The 18692-nt window shown below is 32.9% G+C and overlaps 2 protein-coding genes, 2 long non-coding RNA genes and 1 other non-coding gene across 5 annotated transcripts; 3 read left to right on the top strand and 2 right to left on the bottom strand.

The window, feature by feature from the left end:
• Positions 1–585: 585 nt before the first annotated feature.
• On the bottom strand, positions 586–1544 carry LOC109121569 (uncharacterized). The gene is made up of 2 exons (XR_002028829.2): positions 1007–1544; positions 586–843 (listed from the first exon to the last, which is right to left on the bottom strand). It is a non-coding gene; the product is annotated as an uncharacterized LOC109121569 (long non-coding RNA).
• A 2927-nt stretch (positions 1545–4471) lies between these two features.
• LOC100252359 (uncharacterized TPR repeat-containing protein At1g05150) lies at positions 4472–7668 on the top strand. The gene has a single exon (XM_002280655.5). The coding sequence runs from the start codon at positions 5007–5009 to the stop codon at positions 7404–7406; it is 2400 nt and encodes a 799-aa protein (XP_002280691.2). The 5' UTR covers positions 4472–5006; the 3' UTR covers positions 7407–7668.
• Positions 7669–9479: 1811 nt separating this feature from the next.
• On the top strand, positions 9480–9552 carry TRNAE-CUC (transfer RNA glutamic acid (anticodon CUC)). Its single transcript has one exon. It is a non-coding gene; the product is annotated as a tRNA-Glu (tRNA).
• Positions 9553–9638: 86 nt separating this feature from the next.
• Positions 9639–10845, top strand: LOC132253183 (uncharacterized). Its single transcript, XR_009464938.1, has 2 exons — positions 9639–9863; positions 9988–10845. It is a non-coding gene; the product is annotated as an uncharacterized LOC132253183 (long non-coding RNA).
• On the bottom strand, positions 10490–15196 carry LOC100247237 (uncharacterized). The gene is made up of 5 exons (XM_010666460.3): positions 14521–15196; positions 13800–14210; positions 11921–12526; positions 11537–11664; positions 10490–10844 (listed from the first exon to the last, which is right to left on the bottom strand). The coding sequence occupies exons 1-5, from the start codon at positions 14995–14997 to the stop codon at positions 10841–10843; spliced, it is 1626 nt and encodes a 541-aa protein (XP_010664762.1). The 5' UTR covers positions 14998–15196; the 3' UTR covers positions 10490–10840.
• Between the last annotated feature and the right edge of the window lie 3496 nt (positions 15197–18692).

The following is an 18692-nucleotide window of genomic DNA, read 5'->3' as shown; positions in this document are numbered from 1 at the left end:
GTACAACAATGTCAAAAGAAATTCGATGAGGCGTGAGAAGAGGAAACATACTTCCCTTAATTTCGTAGCCTATTGCCCTTTCAAATTCAAAAGCAATCTCCCCCAAGCAGCTCCATGTGGAAGGACAAGAGACTTTTTCCCGCAAATGGAGGCCTCTAAGCAATGAAAAATGAGGGAATATGAGGGGAGACATTGGGCCCTAGTGACACATGGATCCCAGAGAAGCAACCCGGCCACCCTAGCCATCATTTGCCTATGAATCCAAAGCCATCCACGGGATTTAGAATGACAAGCATTGAATGTGCATCTAGTGGCCCCCATGCAACGAATGAAAGTAACAACCCAAGCATGCTATCTTGCCCCATCAAACAAGCCATAGCCTTACCTTCATGTAGATGACCCAACTAATTCCCAAAAGCATCATCTATAAAAGGAATCCTTGACAGTCCAAAAGAGGTGGAACATTCAAAATTCCTCTTGCCATTCTGAGTTTGTCAGTGTTGTTCTCTCTCACTTAAGCATTGAAAACCCTGTGGTTTGCGAGGGCCAGAGGACTTGACTCCTTGTTCCTTTTTGTAAAGAAGGTTTGAAGTGATGGGACTGATGATCACAGTCCACGCCAAAATATTTCATCTCTGGAATCATCTTGAAAAATTATTTAACTTCACAAACAAGCCCCTCATTAACATACTCCTGAGACCATTACATTCCACAAAAACAAAATTTTCAAAGGGAATCTTGATTAAAACCCTGTTGTGCGCTTTATCAATTGTAGTACATCCTTCTTTACAGTTCACCAAGAGTTATTCACAGACAATGAAAAATCCCGGCCATGGCTTGCTTCTGTGAATAGAAATTGATGTCAGCAAATTCCTCAAAAAAACCTAGCATTAACTCAAGAATTAAGAACAATCGTGTACGTAAATTCATCCACCTAAATTTCCCAAAAATGAATCTTTAACCTTCCTCTGTTTCGATTAGGGGGGAAAAAACATGGCGCGCATACCTCTGACATGTCATCTCATCAACAAACTAACGGCAGCATCAGCTTCATCGTTCCACAAACATGAAATAATTGGGACTTCAATAATCCAGCATCATCCCACGAAACAAACAAGGTTCCTGCGACCACATCTTGTTCAGTAATTTCATCGAATACTTGGCATGCATAGACAAGACCGGGGGATTCACAGCAGAAACGGACATAACGGTCGAGAATGCGGCCAAGGCACTTGAACCCACAAGCCATAAGGTGGGTGTAAAAGGTACCGGCAATGGAACAAGAGAATGGAGTCAGGGAACAGCGTCGTTGCGGTTGGGCTGTCCACCGCATTACTTACCTTATAATAACCAACAAAAAATCATGATTTTCTCAGCAGAATAGAGCCGTTGAGACTGGAGAGAGAAAAATAGAATCCACAGCCGAAAGGAGGTTTCTAATAATTAACGGTAGGAAGTATAAAAAAGGACTATGGCTTTATTTGCAAACCACGTGAATCCAGGTCATGGTCTCACAGATCATGGCTCACGTGTCATCCGACCCTTTTTGCGATAATGCCATGATCATCCTTCTAATAGTTTAAATAATAATAATAATAAATTTTAAATTTGCATTAAAAATATTTTCAAAATCTTTTGGGGTTTACATTTGATGTCACATGGATAATGACATTTGATAAATTGTATCATGAAAAGTTGCCTATTTTAATATAAATATAGTTAATTAATCATATGATGTACAATGATTTTTTAGAAAAGAAAAGGTAGGATTGAAAGACACGTGTTTGGAAAAAGAAAAAGAAATTAAAATAATGGAAGAAATTAGATTTCAATTTTATATATATATAAAAAAAAAAAAGATATTAGTAATTTTTATATAAAATGTAAAAAAAAACTTTTAAAGGTATATATTAAAATAATCATTGATTTTGAAAATTATTTAAAAATTGAGGTATAATAATGATTTTAGAAAAGAAATAGTAGGATTTTAAGACCATTGGGAAAGATAAAAATAAAATAAAAATGGAAATGAGATTTTAAATTTATATAAAAATATTAGTAATCTCTATATAAAATATAAAAAAACTTTTAAAGGCATATATTAAAATAATAATTGAATTGAGGTATATTAAACGGTGATGTAAAAATAATGTACATTAGAAGGAGATATTTGTTTGGAAAATGTTAGTCTGACAAGAGTATCATCTTAACACACTACCATCAGGTCAAGCCAAACTCATGTGTGGAGATGGTTTGCTCCTCCCCGTAAAGAGTGGTTATAAAAAACATGAAAGAGGTATTCCTCCCTTTCAATCAATGAAAACTACACTCTGTATCTCAAAATTTTGCAAAAAAAAAAATTTGTATAAAATTTTATCATTAAAATGATCATTGATTTTGAAAATTATTTAAAAATTGAGGTATAATGGGTAGGATTTTAAGACAAGTGTTCGGGAAAGATAAAAAAATTAAAATAAAAAAGGAAATGAGATTTTAAATTTATATAAAAATACTAGTAATCTCTATATAAAATATATAAAAAAAAAAAACTTTTAAAGGCATATATTAAAATGATAATTGATTTTAAATATTTTTTAAAAAAAATTGAGGTATATTAAATGGTGATGTAAAAATAATGTATATTAAAATGAGATATTTGTTTGAAAAATGTTAGTTTGACAAGAGTATCATCTTTAACTTACTATCGTCAGGTCGAACTTATAGGTCAAGCTAAGCTCATGGCCTAATCGATAAATTACCACTCTAATATTTAGCAAAAAGTATGCAAATAACCTACAAAAATGTACAAAAAAAAAAAAAAAATGTCAACCTTTTCACAAGGATGGCTTGCTCCTTGGCGTGAAGAGTGGTTATAAAAAACATGAAAAATGTATTCCTTCATTTCAATGAAAACCACATTTCATATCTCAAAATTTTGTAAAAAAAAATTGTAGAAAATTTTGTCTCTATATCAAACTCTTTCATTTTTTTTTTCCAAAGATTTTACTTGAGGATTTTGAGCATCTTCAATAATGATTTTAGAAAAGAAAAAGTAGGATTTTAAGACGAGTGTTTGGAAAAAGAAAAAATAAAATAAAATGAGATTTTAAATTTGTATAAAAAAAATGATAATTTTTATATAAAATATAAAAAAAAATTAAAGGTATATATTAAAATGATCATTTATTGTGAAAATTATTTAAAATTTGAGGTATAATAATGATTTTAGAAAAGAAAAGGTGGGACTTTAAGACAAAATTTATATAAAAATATTAGTAATCTCTATATAAAATATAAAAAAACTTTTAAAGGCATATATTAAAATGATAATTGATTTTAAATATTTAAAAAAAAAATTTGAGGTATATTAAATGGTAATGTGAAGATAATATACATTATAAGGAAATATTTGTTTAGAAGATATTAGTTTGATAAAAGTATCATCTTAACTCACTACCGTCGGGTCAAGTCAAGCTCATGATCTGACTACCATTACCATTTTAATATTTAGTAAAATGTCTGTAAATAACCTACAAAAAATTTACAAAAAAGTCAACCTCTTCACAAGGATGATTTGCTCCTTTGCGTGAAGAGTGGTTATAAAAAACATAAGGTATTCCTCCCTTTCAATGAAAACCACATTTAGTATCTCAAAATTTTGCAACAATAAAACTTGTAGAAAATTTTATCTTTATATCAAACTCTTTCATTTTTTTTGTTAAAGATTTTGCTCGAGGATTTTTAGCATATTCAATAATGATTTTAGAAAAGAAAAGGTAAGATTTTAAGATGAGTGTTTGGAAAAAGATAAAATAAAATGAAATAAAGAAAAAAAAATGAGATTTCAAATTTATATAAAATATATTAATATTTTTTTATATTTTATTTTAAAGGCATATATTAAAATGATAATTAATTTTAGATATTTAAAAAAAATTGAGGTATAGAAATATTTTTATTACATACATATTTTAAAATTTTTAAAGATATAAAATAACTTCATCTTTTTGTACAAGAGTTATTATCATTTATATAATTATAAAAAATCCATTCAATTGAATTGCCTTAAAATCTCATATTGCATTGGCCCATCCGTTATCTGCCATCACATCCAAGAAGCATCAAATGAACTGAAAAATTAATTATCCCAAGACAATAAATGATAAAAATTAAGAAAGAAGTAATAAAGCTCATTAATTAATAAACATGAAGTATTTTTCTTCAGTTGAGATGATAACCATTTAAAACTCAATTGAAAAACCACGAGAATCCGTGAAGAGAAAATTTGGAATCAGTCTTCCATTATGTTAACAAAAGGTGAAACTAAAGGGAGAGGAATAAAGCAAAAAACTTGGGGGGGAAAAGGACAGGTGAGAAGGGGACTTGATAAGCGCCCATCAAGGCTTTAAAGACGTCCAACAATGGCAATCAATTTACAAAACCCTCTTTCCTTTTTTTTTCTTTTCTAGTTGTCATGGGAGATGGTAACTAAATGGAAAAAGGAAAGATATAATAGAATGGTTTTAGGTATAATTACTAGTGTGAAAGGGGGTAGGCTGTACAGGAAGGAGAAACAGGGGACACCCACTTCCAACCGAAGGCATTATTAGCCTGGCAACAACTACAAACAAATTTTAGGAGTTTTTTTTTTAAATAGAGAAAATTGAACATGAAATCTGATTAAAGGGGGGAGGTTTCTTTGTGGGGTGTCTTCAGAGCCCACCACTGGCTTCAATCATCACAGCCATAAAAAAATATAAAGGGAAAAAAAAGAGAAAAGAAAAAAAGAAGAGGGGAGCCTGCTGCTTTGTTGTGTTGTTCATTTTGTTTGAATTCCTAGATCCAATGAGAATAAGGGAAAATAAATCCATTGAGAGAAGCCTTGAAATGAAACCCCATTTATAGTTCGAAGAGGGTTCCAGGTTTTTTTGTTGGTTGGGTCTCTTATCTGCTCAGAGGCCTCTGCTGAAGTAGAAAAGGAAGAGGAAAAAGAAAGAAGGAAAACAATGGCAACGAGGGGAAGCAGATCAGAGAAGGTGAAGAGGATATTTCAGCAATTCGATGGCAACTGTGATGGGGGTCTCAATAGAGATGAAATGGCGGATTTGGTGGTGGCAGTGAACCCTAGGGTTAAGTTCAGCGATGCCCAAATCAGTGCGATTCTGGATGAGGTTTTCCGTACATACGGTGAGTTCATCGACGGCGAGAAGGGGCTCACCTACGACGGCTTATTGAGGACTTACGATGACGGGGCTGGGGACGTCGACCGCGATTTCGACGCGCTTGGGCTGGAGCTGAATTCGGATGACAACAAGGGGAAGTCGGCGGCATCTTCGTCGTCGATTGCGGACGAGAGGGTGTTGGAGCCGCACAAGAAGCAGAGGACGGCAGCGTGGGCGGCGTCGCCGAACCACGGCATTGTGTTCGACGAGACGTGGAAAGTGGTGGACGATTTGGAGATATTGATCAAGAGGTTGAAGGCAAAGCAGGTGAAGGATGGGAAAATGAAAGGTGATAATTTTGATGCATATTCAGATCCGGGATGGTCGAGAGAGTTGGGACCGTCCGCAGAGATGTCAGAGAAAAGGGTGGTTTGGGAAGAGTCTGGGCATGATTATGCTCTGTTTGTGAAGGAATTGGGGGTTTTGAGGACTAAGGCTGATGGGGCAAGGTCAAGAGAGGAAGCATTTGATGGGCATATGGCAATAGGAAGGGTTTTGTATGAGCATCAGTTGTTTAAGGAAGCATTGGTGAGTTTTAAGAGGGCTTGTGAGTTGCAACCTGTAGATGTAAGGTCACATTTTAGAGCTGGGAATTGTTTGTATGTTCTTGGGAGACATGGGGAGGCAAAGGAGGAGTTCACATTGGCGCTTGAGGCTGCTGAGAATGGGGGGAATCAGTCGGCTTATTTGCTTCCGCAGATTCATGTGAATCTCGGGATTGCGCTTGAAGGTGAAGGGATGGTTATGAGTGCTTGTGAGCATTATAGAGAAGCTGCAATTCTTTGTCCAACTCATTTTAGGGCTTTGAAACTCTTGGGTAGTGCTCTGTTTGGTGTAGGTGAATATAGGGCAGCGGTTAAGGCATTAGAAGAGGCTATTTTTATGAAAGCAGATTATGCAGATGCGCATTGTGACTTGGCTTCAGCTTTGCATGCTATGGGTGAGGGTGAGAAGGCAATTCCAGTGTTTCAAAAGGCTATTGATTTGAAACCTGGTCATGTGGATGCTTTGTACAATTTGGGCGGGCTTTATATGGACATGGGTAGGTTTCAGAGAGCTTCAGAGATGTATACCAGGGTTTTAGCTGTTTGTCCAAACCATTGGAGGGCCCAGCTAAACAAGGCTGTTTCCCTGTTGGGGGCCGGTGAAGCAGAGGAAGCCAAGAAAGCTTTGAAAGAAGCATTAAAAATGACAAACAGGGTAGAATTGCATGATGCGATATCTCACTTGAAGCAGCTGCAGAAGAAGAAGGTGAAGCCTAATGGGAGTGCCAATGGGGAGGGGGCTTTTTCTATTGTGGAACCCTCAAAATTTAAGATAGTGGGTGAGAAGACTGCGTTGAGGCCAGAATTGGCCAATACTCTTGAAATTAGGGCTTTTCAAAGGATCACCAGGTTGAGAGGTTGTGATGTGGATCTTCTGAAGAAGGAAATGACTGAAAATGATGTGCCAGTGTCCTATTCTGGTGGTGGTGTACCTGAGAAATCCATACGCAAGCCCAATTTGGAGGTGATTCTCCGCAGGTTACTCCAGTTTTTGAAGCCTGAAACATTTCAAGGAGCTGTTAAAGCTATAAACGAGAGGATCCTTTCTGTTTTGGATGAAACTGGCTCTGGGAGGGTGGATTTGGGCATGTTTTTTTCTGTTCTTGCACCCATTTGTGGTGGTTCACCAGACAAGCGAAAACGGGTGGCCTATGATGCACTTTTGTGGCGACCTGTGAATGAAGGTAGTGCTCAAATAAGAAAGGCTGATGCTCTTAAATATATCAAACTGTTGAGGGCCATATACATTCCTTCTCATGGGGTTAGTGAAATGCTAGAAGTACATGGAGAAGCAGATGTTTCAATGGTGTCCTTGTCCGAGTTTCTTTTGATGTTTGATGATCCTGATTGGGGTTTCGGTATCATGTCCAGTCTGGTGAAGCTTGAAACTGGGGATAGGACTCGCCATGGTCGCTATGCTTGCTCAGTTTGCCGCTACCCCATTATCGGGTCCCGCTTCAAGGAGATGAAATCACATTTTAGTCTGTGCAATCAATGCTACAGTGAAGGAAAGGTGCCTTCTACTTTCAAGCAAGAAGAGTATAGATTCAAAGAGTATGGTAGCGAGTCTGAAGCTATGAAAGATAAGTGCCTGTGCTTTAATTTGCAATCTAAGAGCTCCTCTTATAATGATCCATAGCTAGTCAGACTTTTTGTTTTTGATGATCCTGTAATATCCCATCATGTTATTCTAGTTGTTCAGTGTGAAATATATAGCTCAGGGATGTGTTTGTTGGGCATCTTAAGCCCTTGTATAATAAATCCTTTCTACTGGTGTTTCTGCATTCTTTGTTTTGTAGCAGCTTTTTGTAGAGATTCATTCCTTTATCTTAAAACACTTGAAGTGGTGTATACTACCTTTTCTACACAGAGATCCTTTATGTAGAGCTCATTTTGAATCACTGTTCCAAGTTGTATTAAGGTTTTCTTTTGATTTAGAATATATTGTATCACTTTTTTATGAGATATGAGAAGGTTACCCTGCTCCTTCTCTGCATTTGGGGCTAACTTATTCCATGTGATTTGCAGCCTAGATTAGAACATTGAATTGAGGATGTGGTTATGGTATTCTTAGTCTCCAAATTTGAAAATCAGTAAATAGGGGATTTTTTGAATTTCTAAGAATAGAACACATGTCAGTCTGGAAAAGGTGTTTTTCTTTGATAATATTAAAATCCACTAAATGGTTGAATCCACCAGCATGCTTCACAGGATACAGAAGATTATGAAATTATGAACCCTCTCCAAGAGCCTCATTTCGGTCATTGGAAAAGGTATGTTTTCCTTAAGACAGTCATGCAGACTAGTTTTTGTTGCGGTTGAACTAGAAGGAGAGGGAATTGATGTTAGATGTTTAGAATTGCTTTATAGTAAAACCCCTTTAAAATAATACTCTTCGGATCAAGAGAAATTATTATGTTAGCGGAGTTATTTAATTTATGGATAAATGAATAATTTATTAATTTATAAAGAGGATTATGTTTATATTGCCCAGTACTTGTACTTATATGACTTATAAATCTAAAAACAATGGATGTGGTAAAAAATTTACATAGAAGCCTAAAAGACTTAAAAAAATAAAAGATGATTATAAATTGTAAAAAATAGAAAGATTCCTAATTAAAAAGAAGAGATATGGTGTCAAAAATTAATGCCCTAAAAGATAAAAGAGGTCTCCTAAAAGATAAAAATGTTTCAAGTATATGATGATTCCGAGAATGAGTGACTTGAGAAAATAGAAATTATAAAAAGTTACTCAATACTAACCCGAGTTGGGACAAGAAGATTTTATTATTTAAGCAAGGTTATTAATTTATCAAACATCCATTTATCAAGGTTTCATTGTATTTTAGATATGTGCAAATACAAGCTTAAACCCTAAACTAGTAACCCAGAATATTACTGATAATAGGTTAGATTTCAAACTGCTGGCTGGAGGTGGTGAAAGGAACTGAAGTTAGATGTCAAACTGCTTTATTCAAGATGTTTCTAAATATATCCTTAAAGCCTGAGTCACTGAGATACAGAAAAGGGGAGGGAGGTGGAGGGGTGGGCTGGTAAAACTACTCCATTTGAGATGTTTCCAGATATATTCTTGGTGACCTTTATACTAATTAGAGAGAGAGAGAGAGAGAGGGTCCAAAAGGCTATATTCTTTTCATGTTCCCTCAGTCTGTTCCTTCTTCTTTTTTGGGTCTCCATGTGATCTGATGATGTTGTGAGCTCTTCCTACTTTTCTGGGGCTTGTTCTAAGTTGCAAGCGCCGTTTGCTTGTCCATGAGGGCATACCTCGAGAATCTTTAATTTCTACCAAAAACTTGCTGGCCATGTGGACCCTTGTTTGTTCAATATCAATCATCAATATTGTTTCTTGAAACATAATTAATTACAAAGACCTCTTCCCTAAGTAATTGATTATGTATTCTTGCTGAATTCTGATTTGAACTGTGAAATATACCAACAAACAGAAGGTGTGTATTGAGTTGAGGCACTAGAGGTTTAAGGTTCTTTTGGTAAAAAATCTACCAGAACACCAATAGTTTTGCTAACTGCTGTTGGGCTTTTGAAGCTATATTCTTATTTAAAAAATTAAAATAAATCAACAGATTGGGTATCGTGGGCTTTTGACTGAATGGGGTTTTATATGTTTGGAGTCATTCGGCCTCAGGTAAAATTTAAATTAGATAAAATAAAAGTTGCCTTTAGTATCAAATCCGTTGTAGTCTAGTTGGTTAGGATACTCGGCTCTCACCCGAGAGACCCGGGTTCAAGTCCCGGCAACGGAAAACAGTTTTGTTCATTTTTTTAAAATCAACCCATTGACAATCATACAGGAATGTCGTAATCTGAAATAGTTGTGTCCATTGTTTACATCATAATGATAGTAACAGGTTCTCAATATTGCAACGGCATCTATAACTTGTTACAGTTGAAACCACATGCAAGAACCATGAGAAAGTCATCCACGAAGCGTGACAGGCACTGCTCACTGCCCTCTTCTCTCTTGTTAATGTTTAAAAACATGGTATTAGCTAAAGCCAGCTCGCTATACATGAGAGAGACATCAACCACAGCTCAAGCATACCATGACAGTGAGGTTAGTTATGCATTTCCAGTGCCTGGTAACCTTCGTTATAGTCATGATAATGACTCTGACCGCAACCCTGTTAACATCATCATCTCTTCTTCCCTCCCCATCTTCCCAACAACAATATTATCAGATTCAGCACACAGATTTCCAAGGAGAGGACTATGGGTTTTGGAATCCTACACCCCATCACAGCGGTGGGGGAGATGGGGCTCCTATTCCTCATGCCCAAGCGGCATGCTGAGTTTCTAACTCCTCCAGATTCCTTCTATACCACAATGGAGACTCAGAGCAAGGTAAACTGCTCACTTGAACGTAAAGATGCACTCAATTGCATGAATACGTTAATCGTATGATGTTTTTTCCACTACCTTAAAGATGGTGATCTGCAATTTGTATGATATTTGCACTGGCCTCATTGACTCGAGATTGGGCACCAATTTTGTATTTACTTGATAACATAAAAAAGGTATTAGGAGATAGAAACCCAGGCAGGCACCAACACATCATTCCCTCGAGCAAAGTCTTTCATCAATTACACAAGGTTCAGCGCTTTTCATTGTATTTCATTCCCTTTAACAATCTCAAAGAATTAAGGACAACAGTATACACTCAAACATATTAGAGAGGTAAAATCAACCACAAATCATGAAAGTAGTCAAATTGATCTTTTGCATGTCTTGACAAAAAAGGAAAGGACCTGTGTGGTATTAAAAGCCCAAGCAGTGCTGCATTACATAGGACTCTTCTGTTTCATCTCCCATTCCACATAGCAGCAGAGATATCAACCACTAACCAACCACATTAGAAACTAAAACAAAAGTAAAACACCAAGGTGCTCAACTCCAGAAGGGAGAGCAACACATCAAGAGCCAAATGTTCGGGTTGCTTTAATGTGGACTATTGGAGTGAGATTACTGCAGTTACATTGCTTGAAGTCATGCTTTGTTGGGGGACCAAAATTGTCTGAATACTCAGATGACAAATTACCTGCTTGGAAAAAGGGGGAAACAGAAAACAAAACAAGCTTAATCATCAGATAACACTACTAGATTTTTTTTTTTCCTAATTTTTTTATTCAGAGTCATCAATGGGATTTTTTTTAAGTCCCAAAGGAAATTGAAAGAGCTATTTGACATTCAAAACAGATGTGATCTAAGCATTGTGTTTTTCATACCACGGAACCATAAGTAATATCATTCATCTCACTCAGGTTATTATGGTCCATTACAGTGTCAAACTGTGCATTCCATTACTAAAAAGAGATAAACTGGGATAATCTTTATTAGACTATCACAAATCAAACAAACTGCCTACAATAGTGAACTCAAACCATCCACACATAAGCTATTCACATAATTTTTCAATATATGAGAAATGACAAGATTGGCTCATCTTTAGCATATTATTTTCCAGACTTCTGCCCATGCAAGCAAAAGTTTCCAAATACCAATTCAGATGTATAAATAAGTTTGCAGTATGAGCCTACCAAAAAGATAGAAAACCTTTCAGCATAAATATAAACTAGATAAAATTGGAAGGGACTCGATCCCTATGAATATTATATACACACATTCACACACACTACATATCATGGGAACCCAGATTGGTGGTATTTGGATCATTTATGATGCATTGATCCAATTTTAAAAAGCAAGTAATTGAATGATCAACACACTTACGAAAGATGAATTGAAGATGGGCCAGAAATAGCAGCAACTCTTTGAGCACGCTGGGTTTCAGACTTGTACATCTCCTTTGTTTCCTTTTTCACACGCCGTGCCTCTCGCCGTTCCTCTTTTACAGCAGTCTGCATATTAACTGCAATGTCATTGTCGAACCATAGAAAGGGACAAGCTATAGAATAATATAAATCAATGAATGATATTTTCTTTTGTGATAGGTATAAATCAATGAATGATATCACAAAGCATCATATGCACAAATCACTTAAATGTCAGTATTTCTTTTCTGTCCTTGGTGATTGTGAGTAACAGACTGAAGGATGTATTTTATGTTTTATCAGCCAAAAAAAGGTAAGCTGAAACAAACAGCAAGTGAGATACCTTTCGTTCTTTCTTTTCTTTCTTTTCCTCCTGACCATGTTTCTTCCTCTTCTGCTGCTCAGCTCTCAGGCTACTCACATCCTTAGCCTTCTCTGTAGAAGGTTTTTTACCACGAGGCAAAAAGTCAACAGGGAGCTTCTCTTTCCCTCGAAGGGGTATTACATGATTGGTGGCACTTAAGGGTCCAGAGACAGTTTCAACCAACTTTTTCTTTCTAGTTATTTCTGGGGCTTCAATTTTTCCTGGGTGATTATCAAGATTTGAATATGTAGAAACAATAGTTTCACAATCCCACCCTCCGGATTCATCACTACTTTCCTCTAGAACAACAACATCTTCATTTGGGTCTTCATTTTCATACTTTTCAGCATATTCCACACAACGACGAATCACATCAGCAGATGAGTCCAATGACCCTGAATCTTTTAGTCCCTCTTTGTCATGCAATAAATCTGCAGGAACCCTATATTTTTCATTAAGTTCCAAGTCATCTGTCGCATGGTCCTTAAGAGCATGATTTAGCTTGTCTGCAAGAGATTCATAATCCTCAGCTACAGAACCACCATAATCATCATCACTTTCTGTGCCATATTCCATACGCTCAAGCTGTAACAAACAATGGTTTAAGAAAATTTAATACATTTAGCATGTAACACAGAAAGCAGAATATACAACAAGAGAGTAGCTCCAGTTAACAGACGAGAATGGAGACTATCGGGATTTCAATGAGGCCCAACCAGGCCTACTAACTACTGTCGGTAGACTAAAATGGAGTCCGGCATACTGTAGACAAATCTCATTATCAGCCTTGATTCCCTCCACAATAGCCTGAAACCTGCTGTACAAGATGAAGGTAATCTATAGATAGTAGCCATCCCAGCATTACAATTAATCAAATCCATTCATGGTGTTGTGCAACACCAACAGGGAAGATTAAAATAATAATAGTTACTAAGAGAAGCATCTGGGTTCAAAAACCCAAATAATACCAGATGTTCATGTATTTTCTTTCACAAAAACCTAGGTAGGAACCCAATTTGATAATGAACTTCCCAAAACCAAAGAATGAACAAGCACATCGTGCATATAAAGAGAATCATGATGACAAGTAAATCATTCTTCCACACAGCAAAGGTATAAGACCAATAAACAATATAACACCCACTCACCAACGAAAACTAAATTAATACTGTGAATAGGTATAAAGTGTCTGTTGCTTTACTAAGTGCCCAGTAATGTAAAAAGAAATTAGAACATTAAAATTGTCTCCTTTTCTTGGATCGATTCTCCCCTTTTCTTGGAAAAAATTATATGATGTAATTTATAAGCATTCACTGGAACAGCTGTGGCACAAAATATCATTTGCAAGGCAGCAATAAAAATTAAAAATATTTGGAACCTGTTGTGCTGGCAGTCAGGCATTCATACCATGATATCGATTAAAATTGTAACTTCCAGACTCTGTCAAGTGATTAAGTTTAGTCATGTCCTAACTCTAAAACAGAGGCATCCTCAAAGGCTTTACTTGATGCATTTATATGAATTTTACAGACAGGGATAGCATTGTATAAGTCTTATTTCCTAAACTCCATGCCTAATAATCTAGAAGGATCATGATTCATGTCCAATCTCAAAAACCACCATTGTCTGAAATAGATGAAAGATTACTTTCTTTTCATGGCCAATCATGAGTTCTTTGTGTATATGATATACCTTTTTGATAGGCTATGCGAGATAATATATTAAAAGTGCCTGAAAAAGGATGCACCAAAGTACACATGATGTATATTACATATATATATATATATATATATATATATATATATATATACAGAGAGAGAGAGAGAGAGAGAGAGAGAGAGAGAGAGAAGAAAGTAACCTGATCAAATTGCTCATCCAAAAGACGGTGAACTCTTGGCTCCTCGCTAATAATAATGTCATCTCCAGCTCCTACAAATTGGTTTCTTATTTCATCATGACCAACAAATTCAACCGGGTCTTCTTGTGGTTCTTGGGTGTAAGATTCATCGACATCTTCTTTTGTTAATTTCTTACCAATGAAATCATCCTTCCCTTCTTCATGAATATTAGCCTGAATAACAAAATCCTCTTCCAAATCCTCTACATCAGAACCAAACACAGAATCCTTGGAATCTAACAATGCAGCCACTTCAGGATCAACTGCTTTCTGAAGCCTCACACCGACAGTCTTCTCTGCAACACTGTAAAGGGCCTTCTCATCCGGGTCTCTTTTCACATCTCCAATATGAACTCTTGAAGCATCATATCCCTTAGATGACAACAAGAAAACAAAACACAAATTGTGAATATCCCTAAGTGAAAAACACTAAAGAATAGTTGCCATAAAATCTGGGAAAATTAAAACTAAAATTCTTTAATTCTTAACGTTTTCGCTGTTTAAACCAAACAAGAATAGATCAAACAAGCTTCCTTTTTAATCTTTACCAAGTAAGAGCCTGAGTAGAGTTCTTCATATTTGAGAAATAAAAACAACAAAGATCCTATATCTTGAATTTGTGTGCCCTTCGTCGAGTTTTTACCGATAAAAAAAAAGGTAAAGAATAACAAAAATAACTAACCTTGACATCAAGGGGAAGCTGATCAAGCCTGGCCTTACTGTTATGATAAAACGCCGAACCGCCTCCAGTATTCTTGATCTCCCTTAAATGAGTCAAATAGTTATAGCCATCATCAGGAAACCCTAGCTCCAAAATCTCTCTCCTCACATGATCCGGCAACGGCACCGCCGCCGCCGTCGCACCAATTGACAGCTGCGATGAACTCTGCTTCCCAAAAACCCGATCATCTTCTTCGCCGTCGTTGTCGTCGTCGGGTGCGTCGGCGAAGATAGAATCAGGGTCGTCGGCGTAATGGCTAGGCCCAGAAAGGTCGTCGCTTTCGTGGAAGATACCGTCGACTGAATATGGATTGTTGTCAACCCTAATGAAGACTCGATCATGACCTGGTGAATCTTGGTAATTGGGATCGGATGAGTCGCGAGCGAGTAACTGGAATGTTGCGGATTTTTTCTTGTCGATGAACTTCTTCTTCCCCATTTGATTGAAATTGGAGACCAAATATACCAGAGAATGGAGGAACTTCAAAGCAGAAACCCAAGACAGTCACCGGACTTCAAAATCGAAACACTGGATAAACCCTAAACCCTAAAAATGAGAATCCAAATAAACCCCAAAATGAACGAAGGGAAAATTAAGAATTTATAAGTATTATTATTATTATATTTTATCTTCTTTTTTTTAATAATATGATATAGGCTATTTTTTATTATTTTATAAATTTATAATATTTTAAATATAGACATTTAATATTTTTATAATTATATGTAATATTTTGAATATGAATGTTACGTAAAATTAATAAAAATAAATATTAGCTAAAATTAATGTGATAAAATTTTAAATTATTAAATAAAAATATTTTTTACCACTATAATTCCACATCGATACTCTTTTTTATTACAAATAGCTTATAATATTTTAAATATAAATGTTTAATAAATAAATTTATTACTTAAAATTAATAAAAATAAAATATTAGTTAAAATGAACAATCTTATCATTTATATAATAATCTAATGATTTAAAATAAATATTAAGTTAATTTTATCAAATTTAAAAAAATAAATAAATAATAAGTTTGAGTCGATTACTAAAAATAATTTAATTTAAAATTAACTTAAATTATTTATATAATAATTTAGATTATAAATGTTTTACATAAACAATATGAAAAATATATATATAATAAATTAAAATGATAATTCCCCTTTTCCACTGTCCTTCAAATTCAGAAAATCTCTTAAAAATAATCATAACACTGACTACAAAACAAAATAAAAATATTTAATAGATTCAAAAAACAAATAACCATTGAAGATTTGCAAACTGAAATACAAGAAATAAGTTTTGAGTCTATTACTAAAAATAATTTAAGTTAAAATCAACTTAAATTATTATGTAATAAATATTATGCTTTATAAAAAAATGTTAAAATTAATAAAAAAATATTAGTTAAAATCAGGTGATGATAAATATTATTTACAATTTATATAATAATTTGATTATTTAAAATAAATTTTAAGTAAATTTTATCAAACAATCTTAAAAAGAAAAAAATCAAATAATAAAATTTGAGTCTATTACTAAAAATAATTTAATTTAAAATCAACTTAAATTATTATGTAATACATATTAAGAGCATGTTTTAATGGATCGATATCAATTAATAACTTAATTTAAATTATTAAATAAATTAAACAATTTTACAATTATGATTCCATATCTACACTCATTTTTTATAATTAACATTTTATGATGATGATAACAAAAGCAAAAGAGATAATTTTTTAGAACACTCTATGCTTGCACTCTTGAGCTCTTGGGATTTCCAACTCTGCTTGGTGAGGAAGTTGGTTTTTCTATTTATAGACGACTTCTCTCCCTGGTAAGGAAGTTGGGCTTTTCTATTTATAGACGATGAAGTCGATCTTGAGTCTTCATGTTTGAAATTTTTTTGAAATCCGTCACCACGTGTTAAGGCAGTTGGAGCTTTCTTTCTTGAAATCTACAGAAGGATAAGAGTTTTCTTTTCCTTATCAGGTGACTTCAGAAGATAATAAATTCTCTTTCTTTCCCCTTTATCCACGTTTTTTTAAAAATTAAAGTGGTAGACAAAAACCACTATAGATTCAAAAAGATTCAAAACCCTATAACTATTGAAGACTTGAAAGAAGAAATAAAAAAAAAATTAAAAAGCAAATAGATCAATTAAAACAAGAAAATGAACAATTAGAAATATAATACAATATAAACAAAATCTTTTTGAAACATCTGATAATCAAGATCCAGGAATAACAATACCTAATAAACAAACCCGTATATAATCATTTATAAATACAATATCAAAAATAGATTTTCAAATATGGTATACAAATGTAAAAATTATAGTTGAAGATTTTGAAATGGAAATAGTAGCATTAATAGACTCAAGAATTGTATTCAAGAATGATTAATTCATATTAAATATTAATATTATGAAAAAGCAGGACAAGAACTTTTTGTTGCAAATAAAGGAAAATTAGAGATAGAGTTTAAACTTCAAAATGTTCATATACGATCAAAATAGTTATTATTTTACAACTAAATTTATATTAGTACAAAATATGACTAAACCTTTAATTTTAGGAACTCCTTTTATTACATTACTCTACCTTTTTCAAGTAAATGATGAAGGTGTCAAAATTACAATATTAGGAAACACTATATTTTTTCCTTTTATATATCCATTAACTAAAAAGGAAATATATCAAGTTCAAAAGTGATTCAATAAATAAAATGATGAATTTAATTCAAAGAAAATAAACTCATAAATTTTATATCAAAAGAAATTCAATATAAAAAAGGTAGAAGAACAACTTCTAGAAGATAAAGTTCAAAAGAAAATAAAAGAGATTCAAGATCTTTTTCAAAAAGAAATTTGTTATGATCTTCCAAATGCTTTTTAACAGGAGATAAGTTTGTCTTACATTCAAAATTTTAATGAGTCTAAAATTCCTACTAAATCTAGACCTATTCAAATGAATGAAAAACTTTTAAATATAAATGTTTAATAAATAAATTTGTTACTTAAAATTAATAAAAATAAAATATTAGTTAAAATGAACTATCTTATAATTTATATGATAATCTAATGATTTAAAATAAATTTTAAGTTAATTTTATCAAGTTTGAAAAAAAAAATCAAATAATAAGTTTGAGTCGATTACTAAAAATAATTTAATTTAAAATTAACTTAAATTATTTATGTAATAATTTAGATTAGAAATGTTTTACATAAACAATATGAAAAATACATATAATAAATTAAAATGATAATTCCCCTTTTCACGGTCCTTCAAATTTAGAAAATCTCTTTAAAATAATCATAACATTAACTACAAAACAAAATAAAAATATTTAATAGATTCAGAAAAAAAAAAAAAAAAAACCATCTAAGATTTGCAAACTGAAATACAAGAAATAAGTTCTGAGTCTATTACTAAAAATAATTTAATTTAAAATCAACTTAAATTATTATGTAATAAATATTAAGAGCATATTTTAATGAATCAGTATCAATTCATAACTTAATTTAAATTATTAAATAAATTAAACAATTTTACAATTATGATTCCATATCTACACTCATTTTTTATAATTAATATTTTATAATTATTTTCTACATCTATAATATTTTGAACATAGATGTTCAATATCATTTTTTACAATAAATATTTTGTAATAATCTTATGCATGTGTAATATTTTAAATATAAATGTTTAACAAATAAATCTATTACTTAAAATTAATAAAAAATAAATATTAGTTGAAATCAATAATGATAATTAATATTATTTACAATTTATATGATAATTTAAAATAAATTTTAAATTACTTTTATCAAACAAACTTAAGTAAATAAGTTTTAAGTCTATTACTTAAAAATAATTTAATTTAAAGTGCACTTAAATCATTAATAAATATTCATTTTTACAAAAAAAAAAAAAAAAGAATAGTGTTTAACTCTTTAACAACCAAGCGGAACAACAAAATTAAAATACATAAATGTTTAACAATATAAAAAGTGTTCTTTTTTTTTAAAAAAAAAAAAAAAAAGTCATGTTATATAACTGATTTTGAAAACAATTTTTATTATTAAAAAGAGTAGAAAAACACTTTGATAACCATAAAAT

This window comes from Vitis vinifera, chromosome 18 (assembly GCF_030704535.1).
Source record: "Vitis vinifera cultivar Pinot Noir 40024 chromosome 18, ASM3070453v1".
Classification (NCBI taxonomy): Eukaryota; Viridiplantae; Streptophyta; class Magnoliopsida; order Vitales; family Vitaceae; genus Vitis; species Vitis vinifera.
Note: the sequence above shows the minus strand (reverse complement) of the source record. Positions and strands in the feature narration are given on the sequence as shown.